Source organism: Neophocaena asiaeorientalis, unplaced genomic scaffold, assembly GCF_003031525.2.
Source record: "Neophocaena asiaeorientalis asiaeorientalis breed wild unplaced genomic scaffold, Neophocaena_asiaeorientalis_V1.1 scaffold140, whole genome shotgun sequence".
Lineage (NCBI taxonomy): Eukaryota > Metazoa > Chordata > Mammalia > Artiodactyla > Phocoenidae > Neophocaena > Neophocaena asiaeorientalis.
Genome location: NW_020173729.1, coordinates 1,034,822 through 1,047,937, shown reverse-complemented (window position 1 = coordinate 1,047,937; position 13,116 = coordinate 1,034,822). Strand labels below are relative to the sequence as shown.

General features: G+C 45.5%; 1 protein-coding gene across 3 annotated transcripts in view; it reads right to left on the bottom strand.

The window, feature by feature from the left end:
- SPTB (spectrin beta, erythrocytic) overlaps positions 1 to 13,116 on the bottom strand; it is a 123,812-nt gene that overhangs the window by 46,593 nt on the left and 64,103 nt on the right. For all 3 annotated transcript variants that reach the window (XM_024750824.1, XM_024750826.1, XM_024750825.1), the window contains exons 3-4: positions 1,892 to 2,043; positions 445 to 618 (exon numbers count right to left, since the gene is read on the bottom strand). In XM_024750824.1, the coding sequence (XP_024606592.1) occupies positions 445 to 618; positions 1,892 to 2,043 (326 nt within the window). The remainder of the gene's footprint in view (positions 1 to 444; positions 619 to 1,891; positions 2,044 to 13,116) is intronic.

Sequence of the window (13,116 nt, the reverse complement as noted above, 5' to 3'; positions counted from 1 at the left end):
CTCCCCTCGTGCTTTCTAAATTCCTTACAAATAAGCAACCTTGAATTTCAGGGTGGGAAGAGAAAAGCTTCTGAGTGAAAAACATAAAAGCAGATCTTCTACACTCTTGTAATTTCTGAATCAAACTATTTAAAAACCAAAAAGTGACACGTGTCGGGGGAAGGGGATGAAAGTAGGTCTTCCAAGCCAGATCTCAGCCCAGCTACTAATTTCTATCCTCTCTCCCAAAAGACTACGCTACTGACTGAACAGCTCGTCCTGAGCTTCAGCAACTTGGTGATGCACAGGATGGTTTCTCCTTCCTACAAGCATTGTCCCACAGGACGGGCTTCTAGCCTCCCAGAACGTGCAAACACTTGCACTTATTCACCATTTTATAAGATTCCCAAACCCAGTCTGGCCCAGGGGTGCTCCCTCCACCCCCTCTGCCCCCCGGGAACCCACCTGGAAGCGGAGGATGATGGTCCAGATGAGGCCCAGGACCAGGCGGTGGTTGCCATCCACAATGTCGTGGGAGCCCATGTTCTCCAGGTGCACACGCTGCTCCTTCAGGAACTGCAGGGCCTTGTCCACATTCTCCAGGCAGTGGATGCGCATCTTCCCCTTCGTGGGCTTTGGCTGAGGGACAGCATTGCCCCGTGGGCATGGAAGAACCTCATGGTCACGCCTGGACCAACTCCAGTCATCAGCATCCACCCTCCATGCCAAACTCCAACTCCCATGCTCACTCCTTGACACTTTTCAACCCCATCCTTTCGGCAAAGTTCAGAGGCTCCCTCTCTTGAGCACCCAGAGCTCTGCAAGTGGGCTGCATCAGTACTGTTCCTGGGTCTAAACAAAGGCTTCTGAGTTGGTGATAAGTGGCATTCAAATATAGTAACACAACAGGTAGTTCGTTGAGCACGTACTATGTGCTAGGCACAGTTCTAGGAACTGTTTACTGCTGATTGGTGATAAGAGTGGCTTTTAGTGTGGTGACTGATAATGGGTCCATTCTGCCATCCAACCTCCTCCCTCCCCACCCCCAAACGGCCTCAGCCAAAGCTCAAGGGGACCGCCATTGATGAGTAACTGCATCACCTGAAGGTTTCTTAGTGGTAACTCTCTCTAGTGGGGTAAGAGGCATTCTTCAACTTCAGCCTGGAGTTGAAAAGGCAACTGATGAATGTGGTACCTTTCATTTAAACCCTGAGGTCTTAGGCTACTACATCAGGTACAGGTATCGGTTTACACATGGGGGAAATGAGGCACAGAAGGTCCTGCCTGATAGGCCCAAGGTCATAATGGAAGTAACTGAGCAAAACATGAGCCTTGATCTGGTTCTCCTGCAGGGGCAACGTTACCACCGGGTGGGTTACAACTAAGAGGGCCTGTGATAAATTTCCATTTGTTAGAGTGACGGATACACAGGAAAATATATTTCACACTTTCCTCCTCGTTCCAAGAAGGAGGCAAATTTTTCCAGCTGGGTAATGGGATATGTCTTAGCCTGCGCAAGGAGGCTGAGGGTGGGCCCACTGCAGGCCAGTCACAGATAACCAGATGCCAAGAGGAGACAGTCAAGACCTCTGCACGGCTTCTGGGAGGAGCATGAAGGGGTGGGAGTGGCCAGAAGGAGGCAAGAAATTCTGAAATGCTTCAGCAAAATTAACAAAAGTTTTGATGATATATTAGATGGAACGCCAGGCATTTATGCTGGGACATATTTAGATGAACATGTTCAGAGAACCCAGTCAGCCACACGGACACCTCACATCATTAGTACTGAAACCTCCCAAAAGAACAGGGAGAAACCTTAGAAGGCCATGAGAACTGGAGAGGCCACCAGACCATGTCTGTCCTGAAGAGGGGACAGAGCACCAGCCACAGGGTCTGGGGAAAGGGGCTTTACCAGCATCTCTCCAGAGAGCACTTCCAACAGCCTGATGAGCATCCTCCCATCCCGCAGGTCCTTGTAGAGGTCAGTGATGCGGCAGGACACGCGCGCCAGGTGCGAGTTCACCCATTTTGTGAAGGTTTTCTTCTGAACGACTTCCCGCTCATCTGGGTGGGGAGAAGAGCCTTGGGTGAGGTGCCTGAGGTTGGCAGGGTCCATTTGCAATGTGACATGGGGCTGAAGGGTTTTTTACCTTAACCCCAGAGTTGCCCCATCCCTGGCAGAGGAGGTCGATGTATCTATTCCATCCCCTTCTGAGGAGTATTTCTGACCAGAGTGTAGCCTTTTGGCTTCACAGGTCCACGTGCCATGACTGGGGCAATGAAGAGGTAACTTCCACCACCACTGTATCAACATACCCCTAATCCAGTCACCTGCTTCCCTGTGCGCATCTGAATGCTCTGGACCACTGGGCCAGCGAGCTCAGAATTCAATGCCAAGTTCACCCGTCCACCCAGCCAACAAATATTCCCTCTGCCTAGAATGCTCTCTCTCGGACGCTCCAGCCCTCACCCCATTCACCTAACTCCTAGTCATCCTTTAGGAGTCAGTGGAAACAGTGCTTCTCCGGGAAGCTTTTGTGACCTCTCGCCTAGGTTCTGTCTCTCCTTGTGTGCCCTGACCCCTGCATCTGCATTTCTCATTTCTCTCTCCTTATATTCAGATTAGTTGAAAGTCTGTCTTTCCTGCAAGACTGCAGGCTCCTTGAGCCCAGCAAAATCTGTCTGTCTTGTTCACTTCTAAATCCCCAAGGCCTGGAGTCTGGCACACAGTAGGTCTCCAGAGCTGCACTGTAGCTTACCATGCAGAGGTTTATTCAGCTCCTACGCCAGGCCTGCTGATACATAAAAGAACAAACTGCCTGCCCTCAAGGAGCTGCTGGCAGGTGGAGGAGAAAGATGTGCATGGCAACAGTGAGATCATGTGGAATGTGTGATCCATGTAGGGTGAAGGGTAGTGGGGGCTTGGGCTGGGGGCTGTGCATGGCACTAAGCTCTCCTTCGCTCCCGCAGAGTGGCAGGCAGGATTTTCCATCTTCAGACCCGGGAAGCTGACATGCCACCCCCAGCCTAAATCAGCCTCAGCCCAAACCTTTTTTTTTTTTTTTTTGCGGTACGCGGGCCTCTCACTGCTGTGGCCTCTCCCGTTGCGGAGCACAGGCTCTGGACGCGCAGGCTCAGCGGCCATGGCTCACGGGCCCAGCCGCTCCGCGGCACGTGGGATCCTCCCGGACCAGGGCACGAACCCGTGTCCCCTGCATCGGCAGGCGGACTCTCAACCACTGCACCACCAGGGAAGGCCTGGGCTACCTTTTAACACCTCTGTTAAAATATATACAGGGTACTGTAAAATAAATACTGGTACCTATATGGTTAGGGCTGGGAAGCTTGATCAAGATGCTGGAGAGAGGACAGAGGCTGGGATAGCAGAAAGAATGGGGACAGGGTGAAAGAGAGAGAGAAGAGGGGCAGAAAAGATAGAAACAGGAAGAGAAGTTTGCTTTAGTGAACGGTCTGTGGCAACCTGCTTCTGGGCACTCTTGCGGAGGATTCTAGGCAGGAGATGACCAGGCCATGTGGTCATGGGCCTGGTCCTTGGGGGGGGGGCCATGGAGGGTCCCTGGGGAGAGTGTGTTCAGGTTGGTCACAGCCAGGGCAGACTCCGAGCTGTCCAGCCAGGGGAAACTGTAGGTGCCGTGGGAACAGGCTAAACGTCTGCTCAGCTGAGCCCAAACTGTGGAAGGGTTGGCTTCTTAAATTATTAAATGTCTGACTTAATAACAACAAAAAGAGGAGCCCAGCCAGCATGGCCTCGAGGGTACAAGCCTGGCAGTTTCTGAGGCTCACAGCATCAAATTCCTTCCTACTTCATGGCTATTTTGGTGTTAGGAACTCAGACCCTTTATTCGCTTATTCATTCATTCAGCAATTGTTCACTGTACAGCTGTTAGGTGCCAGGCTCTGGGTGGAGGGGGAGGCAGCCAAGGACAGGAAGGCGCCCCCATCCTTGACGCAAACTCCGTTATAAATATGATGAGTGCTGGAGTCACATGTAAAGAATTCTATGGAAGCCATCTAAATAAGACTTCCAAGAAGAGCAAAAATACTACTAGTGACTATACAAATCTGTAATAAATATAAAATTAAAATGCCACTTGTTTGTTCTGGGCCTCTGGGCAACGTTTCAGGGGGAAAAGCCCCCTTACTCTGTTGGACCACTTCCCGGATTTCAAGGACTGCTTCAGCAAAATGTAACTAAAGTTCTGATGAGATATTGGACGGAAAGCAATTGCATTTATGCTGGAGCATGTTTAGATTCAACAGAGCCAGCCTCAGTCCCACGATGCTCTCCCTAGAGACCGGATCTGTGCTGTAAGAGGCTAACCCTTCCAACTGGTGGTGGAGCTTTGTCTAAGGGGCTGAAATTTGTTGCCCCTTTAGAGGTAAGTGTCTCAAAAAGTCAAAGTCCTTTCTTCCCATCTCCTTTTCTTGTCTTTAAGAATCTAAAGAGTTCATTATGTGGGTGCTGAGACCTCAGCAAAGTGTAAGGAAGAGCTGGGCTGTGGAATTTAATTCTAGGCTGCTGGGCTGGCACACACATCGGTGCAGATGTAAATCACCCTTAGATCTCTCCAGTTCTCAACACACAAATAATGCTCCCTGGGTCCCAAAATGCTGGAGCTGCAGGTTTAGAGATCAGGTAGGAGGCCTCCTGGCTGCATTTTACTTGAAGGCTGGGGTGCAATTGCCCAGGAACCCCTGTACCCTAAAACAGTCTGCAGTGTTGAGACCGGGGAAAGATTCTGCGAGGCTCATGGTGGTCATAAGGAGAGGAAGGCCCAGGGGTGGGGATTAATTTCCATCAGCTCATAGCCCTGGCTGCTCTGCATCGGCTCGCTCAGTGCATCCACTCCCAGCAGGCACTCAGTGGAGCCTTCTGAGTGCAGGAGAGGTGGGAGGCCCGGAGTGTGTGGACAGGCCGCGGAGGCAGCTGAGCATTGGGCCTGCTGTCCCCAGGAGACCTGGGCCATCCTTCAGGGAACCGCCATGGAAAAGAGGCCTCAGCAAGGCCCTGCCATGGGCCAGGCCTTATTTCCAGAGCCCTAACCCTGCCAGTGAAGGGGAAGCGGGCAAGTCCACCAGCACAGCCTGAATCAAAGCTACCAGAACCTCAGAAAATACTCACATCTCTGCAACCATCAAACTCGGGGCCTCTCCATTGCTGCCTGTTCCTCTCCCCTTTCCTTCCTCGGCTGTGGCCAGCCTCCTTCTTCCCTACAAAACTCCCCTTCCTCTCTGACCAGCTAGCTAGAGTCACTGTCTGGATATTGTGACCAAGTGCCCTTTCTTTTATGTCCTCCCTTCAAAGGTTTAATTTAAGGTCAGATAATGCCAGCAAAACTCAAGTGTTTACCCACTAATGAGTTCATACATGGAAAGCACTTCAAACAGTAGCCAGCACACAGAAAGCAAGCTTGAGGTAAACATTAACTATCACTGTTATCATTGCTGCTACTACCGTTACTGCCTATAGGGCCCAGATGCTGCAGGGAGCACGAGGCAGGCTCACTCTCCCCAAGGGCCTCACAATCTAGTTGAGGAAACGAGACACAGACCCACAAATAGTTTTGCAACCACACAAGAGATAAAGGGCAGTTCATTTAATAATACAAAGGCTGTCGCAAGGTAATATTGGATTAGTTACCAGATAAATGGCACATACAATAAATGGTCAGGGGTGAAAGAGGAGAGAGGTCATTTCCAATTGGGACACTCAAGGCGGGGCTCGTGAAGAAAACCACTTTGCACAGGCAGAAGGGGAAGGAGAGGAGCCACAAGATGGAATGCATAAAAGGATGGAGCTTGTTCAGGGGTTGCTGACTAGCTACAGGTAAGAAGAAAACATGTGGAAAATAGGTTTTATATCGGATGTGGAAAGCCTTGAAGGAAAAGCTAAGAAGTTTAGATTTAATTCTAGAGGTAAAAGGAGACACTAAAGGGGTGGCAGGATCCTTTCCTGAAATAGGAATTTGGAAAACCCCCAGTGATGATAAAAAGACAAAATATTTCAGCTTAAATTTTAAAACAATTGTGTAAAATCCATATAAATCTATAAAGTCTCCCAAGGCGCACCAAAGATTTGAACAATTGGAAAAATCACACCCAATTCTTGAATAGGAAAACTCAATATTATAAAGATGTCAATTTACCCTAAAGTTATATATTTAATATTATTTTTAAAATATTTATATAATTTAAATTTGGGGGGGAAATAGACAAATGATTAGAAAACTCATTATAAAAATAAACAAAAACAGGCTTCCCTGCTGGCACAGTGGTTGAGAATCTGCCTGCCAATGCAGGGGATATGGGTTCGAGCCCTGGTCTGAGAAGATCCCACATGCCACAGAGCAACAAAGCCCGTGCACCGCAACTACTGAGCCTGCGTGCTGCAACTACTGAAGCCTGCGCACCTAGAGCCCATGCTCCACAACAAGAGAAGCCACTGCAATGAAAAGCCCGCACACTGCAACAAAGAGTAGCCCCCACTCGCTGCAACTAGAGAAAGCCTGTGCACAGCAACGAAGACCCAACACAGCCAAAAATAAATAAAATAAGTAAATTTATTAAATAAATAAAATAAAATAAAATAGCTAGGAAAGTTTCAGAAAAGAAGAGTAATAAAGGGTAACCCACATTCCCAGGTGTTTTTTCTAACAAATATTAAAGTATAGTAAAAAGTTATAATGATGAAACTGTGTGGTAGTAGCATATGAATATATAGACACATCAATGGAAGAGAAATAGTCCCAAGTATATATAGGCATTTAATATCTGATAAAGGTGGCATGTCAAATATGAAGGGGAAAGATGGATTATTGGGTACAGGGTGTTGACAAAACTAGATGACCATCCAGGAAAAATTAAGTTAAATTCATATCTCACACTCCAGGATAAATTTCACTGTGGTCAAAAACAGAAATGTAAAAAATAAAACCATAAAAATACCAAAATCAATCATGATAGAATGTATTTTATAATGTTAGTGTAGAGAAGGGCCTTCTAACTCTGAAACAAAATCCAAAAGCCATAAAATAAAATAAAAGATTCAAAGTTCAACTGCATCAAAAAAAGTTCTGTGTGAGATAAAATACCATAAGCAAAGTCAAACAAGCAAGGAAAATTATCTGTAACTCATATCACAAAGGGCTAACTTACCTAGTATGTAAAGAACATGTACCGATTAATGAGGAAAAGACCAATAATCCAATAGCAAAATGGACTAAGAATGTGAACAAAGAGTTAATAGAAAAAAATTATAAAAGTCTCTTAAATGTATAAAAAGTTGTCCAAGCTATTTATAATAGAAGTACAAATTATAAGTATACACATACACACAAACTTAATATACAGTCCTTAATTAGTTTGAACAAACTAATCATAAAAGACATCTTTGAGACACCTGGGAAAATTTGAATATTAAGTGGGTATTAAATTATATTATGGAATTCTTAATTATATTAGGTATAATAACAGAATTATAGCTAGGTGGGAAATGTGCTTGCTATTCAGATATTCATACTAAAGTATTCTGATAAATTAAGTATTCTAGTAAAACGTCATGATAAATCTTCAATTTACTTTAAAAATACCTCTACCCCAAAATGGACAAGCAAATATGGCCAAATATTAACAGTTAAATCAAGGTGATGATTCTTTGTACTTTTTCTCTACTTTCTTGCATGTTTTAAAATTTTGATACTAAAGGTCCAAAAGCGAAATGAAAGTACATCAAGACGCTACGTTTCACTTATCAGATGCACAAAGATCCAAAAGTGTGATAAAATAACACATTGGCAAGGATGCAGGGGAAAAAACATTCACACGTTGCTGGAGAGGGTATAAAAGGCAATTTGGCAAGACGGATCAGAATTACAACTATATGTACTTTTGGACCCAGTAATTCCACTTCTAGGAATTTATCCTTCAGATAGACATACATTTACAAAATGATCTACATACGAGTTTATTCATTGCATTTTTGGAAATAGCAGGAGATTGGAAACAGCCTAAATGTCCACCAATAGAGGACTGGTTAAGTTAAAATTATATATCCATACAATGGAATACTATATCTGTAAAAAGAATGAGAAGGCTACTTGTGTACTAATATAAAACAATCTTCAAGATACATTGGGTGGGGGGACTTTCCTGGTGGCGCAGTCGTTAAGAATGCAGGGGACACGGGTCAAGCCCTGGTCCGGGAAAATCCCATATGCCGTGGAGCAACTAAGCCCGTGTGCCACAACTACTGAGCCTGTCCTCTACAGCCTGCAAGCCACAACTACTGAGCCCACGTGCTGCAACTACTGAAGCCCACGGGCCTAGAGCCTGTGCTATGCAACAAGAGAAGCCACTGCAATGAGAAGCCCACACACTGCAACAAAGAGTAGCCCCCGCTTGCCACAACTAGAGAAAGCTCGCGCGCAGCAACGAAGACCCAATGCAGCCCAAAAAAAAAAAAAAAAGATACATTGGGTGGGGAAAAAAGAACAATAAGGGACAATGTATGGTGAAAAAAAAAAGCTGAGAAAAACAATATAGACCACTTGCTAATATATGCATAAAACATTCCTGGAAAGATACATGAAAAACTGGTAACACTGGCTGTGGGAAAAGAACTGGGTCTGGAGGACTGAGATGGGAATGAAACTTATTATTTGCCCTTTTGTATCTTTTGAGTTTTACCTACTGGGTGTCTATATTACTTATTCAATACCGAAATACACTTTTCTTCTCTTTTTTTTAAATGAGCCAGTTTTCCAAGGCTTTAGCTGTTTGTAGAACACATGGAGATATATTAACAATCATCATTTTTTTTTTGGCTGCGCTGCACAGCTTGCGGGATCTTAGTTCCCCGACCGACCGACCGGGGATTGAATCTGGGTTCCTTGCAGTGGAAGCGCAGAGTCCTAGCTAATGGACCGCCAGGGAAGTCCCACACTTTTCTTTTTCTAAAGAAAATATTAAACTTTTTCTCACCCCCTTCTCCAAGATAGTTTAGTTCCTTTGTGCACCCCTGTGTCAGGGACTTTTCACCAGACAAAATTCATAAACGTAGTCAACCACCTGAGCTCACGAGAGAGGTGGGAGGGAGAGGGAGAAGGTTTATGAGCTGAGAACACTCCTGTGATACCCTCCCCGCCCTGGGACAGAGCCTGGGAGTGAGGTCTGTGGGTCTTGAGGGCAGCGAGGTACACTCTGCCCCACTGTGGCCACACAGCCACTCTAAGGACTTGCCCTCTAGAATATTCCCTACAAGGGTATCAAAGCGCACACCTCCCCTTAGGGTCAAGGCTCTTTCCTTCTCTTACGTTACACTTCTCCAGACTTCCTCTTGGTTCTTCCTTCAACCTCCCTCCACCATTCTTGCCAGTAGCACAGTAGCTGCTGGCCCCGCCCACTCTGGTACCTGCTCTACTTCCTGAAGCCATGGACATCCTGGAAGTTTGTCATTAAAAGTCCCCAGTGGGGCTGTTATAAAAATAAGAGCCTTTTACCCATTGGCTGTTCTTGAGCTAAATGGTAAAGCTGAAATATCTTATCTTTGGAAACAGTCACCCAGTTCTAGGACCATCTATTTATTCCTGCCACGGCTTCCTGTAAAATTCCTTGACTGTTTCATGCCTCTCCCTCTTTTCTCTGTTAAAAATCTGCTCTCAAAAGTAGAGAATAGCAGCCTATACATGAAGAAGGTGGGAGAAGACCTTTCAGTGGCAAGAAAGGATATTATAATACATTTTGAGGGAAAATTCAGATTATAAAACCACATGCATAATATGAACCCAATATTGCAAACCTATATGCATAGATGCATAGAAAAAAGCTAATGTTGGGCTATGTTATAGCTGGGTATTAAGACTGTGGGTGACATTTTTTTGCTTATCTATGTTCACTAAAATATCTGCAATGAACATGAATTACTTTTATAGTAAGAAACGACAGATGTCATGAAGAAAAATAGGGTATAAAACTCAAACCCCGAGGAATAAATGACTGATGAAAATCAAATAGGTATCTTTCTTGAGCAAGTCTGTATTTTTACCAGCACATGGCTTTAAGGTATCAGTAAAGCTAGGTGGTCAGAAAGGCAAGTGGGAGAAAAGGCACCATGGGAGGCCATGGACCACTAGCCTGGGCCTGGAAACAAGCATTTAATGTTGAGCCCTTTGCAGGTTTACAACTTGGGATTTCCCTCCTTCTCATGTCAGGAAGCCAAGAGCTTAGGGAACCTGAGCAAGGGATACTTTAACTCCCATGAACTTGTGACAAACCTCAATGATACAGATGCCAATCCATTATAAAGCCTAGCATGGGGCAGACCCTCAGGGACACATCATAAATGATGATGCTGGCACAAATTCTAATCTTCCTGTTTAGTTTGGAGAGGAATTTTTCTTTCAACCAATCAACTTTCATTACACTGGTATTGCGAACAGCAAGAACATAGTTCTCCTGCCCATAAGGATTTAAGATCCAACTAGGGTTGATTCTAAGAGAGAACTTTAAGATGCCTACTACATACGCAAATGCATATTTGAATATATACATACTCTTTGATGTGTAAGAATGAAACACACAAGACTGACTCTAAAAGCAATCGGAGTTGGACACTAAGATGCTGGTTAACTAGATCTGGGTACATTAATGCAAAGGAAGACTATACAGCCATGAAAATTATAACCTGCACGTTTACAGACATGAAAAAATATGCATAATATATTGCTCAGTGAAAAACATTCTAAGATTATAGATAATGTTAATATTTATACATATACACGCACAGTCACATATCCATAGGCATTACAATATCTATACGGGATATTAACAATGTCTCTAGTTTTCTCTTTTTTACCTGCTTTTCTAACCTTTTCTACACTAAATATATATCCTTGTGTATTAAAATGTTTAAAGCTACAAAAGCAATCAGCCTAGTTTTTAAAAAAATAGTTTTTATATATTATAGGAAAAGAGAAATTATCATAGAACAGTTTAAATTAAAAAAATTTTTTTTTGAAGAAGGCTAGTTTTGATCTGGGGCTTGAAAATGATAATGGTTTTAGAATGGCAGGGAAGGAGAGGGGGTCTTGTTCAAAGCCTCTGGTGGAAACTGGCAAATGTGTATTTGTGTGTGCATGTAGGTATGCGGGTGCATGTTTTGGGGGTGAGGGAGAAAAGCAGTTAATGCATCAGAGCAAAGCAGTCAAAGGACAATCTAGGGAATCTGGACTTTATACTCTGGGAAAAGAAGAGCCAGATAAAGTGACATTTCACTAAAAATTTGTTGGAGGATAAAGATTCTAAGTGCCCTGCACAAATGGGGTTGGACGGGGGAGAGGCTGGAGCCCGGGAAACCAGCTTGGAGGTGGCTGCAGAAGTCTGTTTGAGGTGTCGTGGCCCCACTAACATGTGAACTATGGAAATGAAATGATAGGAGCTGATCTGGACAGCATCACAGAACAAGGGTCAGCTAGCCCTGGCAGGTGACAGCATTTGGAGGCTGTAAGAGAGAAGGAAAAATGAGTTCAGGGTTTTGATCAAAGAGCCTCTAGAGGCTGCTGGTGAAAGCAAAACTTTCCCATTCCGATGTATCAGGTGGGGTGTGGAGGGGGAGATCATGCAGGTCTGAGGGACATTCAAGAAAGCTCAAGTGCTGTAGCCTCAACGGCACAGGGCTGATTTTAGCACCCCGGGATTCCAGTCTTGTCCTGGCACTTCCTGCCACGTGACCTCCCTCATCTATAAAGGGGATGGTGATAGCTATACCTTGCCTACTTCAGAGTGGCTGAAGGGTCAGTGAGATCATCTGGTTAAAAAGCACCTAGAACGCTAAGCAGCTGTGTAAACACCAAGCACTGTTGTCATGCACACAGGTGGTGGCTGCATGGAGAGATGACCCTCGCTGAGAACACAAGGCTGCAGAAGTCAAGATGGTCCAGGAACCCACCCTCAGCCTAGCCTTTAATAAACAGAGAGAATTTCTGGAGAACCCACTGATTTACTGAAAAGGATCAATTCCCTTCCCCAAAGCCAGGAACCGAAGCTCCTCGGTTCAGGGTAAAAGCATGTGGTCAGCGCTACCTCAAGGGAGCTTCTTCCCAGTCTATGAGCTGGGAAGACCTCCCGCGTCAAGCCCCTTGTGTTACAGGTGAGGAAACTGAGGCCCGGAGGAGCAGAAAAGTAAGTTGGCCGAGGTCACCTCACTGGGGAAACTCCATGATAGCCGCAGGAGGACAGAAGAATGACGTGGTGGGGATGGACCACTTTCTGCTCCCTGTGGCCACCAAGCTGACCCTCATTGCCACCTTCTCTTTCCTGGACTTCTGTTCAGCCTCTCCGCAACCTGTTCTCCCCATTGAGGCCAGAGTGATCTTTCAAAGCTAAACATAACCATGTTACTTCTTTGTGAAAAGCACTTTTATGGGTTGGGAGCAGTGCCATCCATCCAGCCCTTTACTAAAGGCCACGGCCCCTGTCCTGAGACCCTATAGCTCTCCCTGCTAAAGGCTCCCACCCTTTGACCCTTCAACTCTGCCACTCCTTTGCAAATAATCCCCTCATTAAACTCCTCAGCCACCGCTTTTGAGTTGCCTGCTGCTTGGCCAAGATACCCATGGCCTTTAAGGCCCCCGTGATGTGGCTCCTGTCTGCCCCTCCTGTCTCCACCCACCAGTCCACACTCTCACTAAAACAAGCCCCTACTCATCCTTGGGTGAGTTATAAGCTGTGGGTTATGTTATAAACGCACAGTTCCCAGTTAATAGCATTTATCATCGTTTGTCATGACATACATGTCTATATGTACAAAGACACATGTGTGATTATCTGATCTATTTCTCACTAGACTGTAGAACAAGGTGCCCTGGTTGATCCAGTTTCCAGAGTCTGAAGGCCAAAGGGTTTGGAGGCAAAATTCTCCCAGAGACTAAGCTGCTACCAGCCTCCCTGTCATTCTTTCTCAGTGACATGATAAAAAGGGAAAATGAGCAATTGCCACAGATGCTCTGAAAATGACATTCTTGGCATCTCTTCAGCCAAGCAGCACACAGGGGGGACCCCATGGGGGGAGAAGGGAGGGAGTGCTGGCTGCTCCCAGGAGCCAAAAGCACAGTCCAGGCC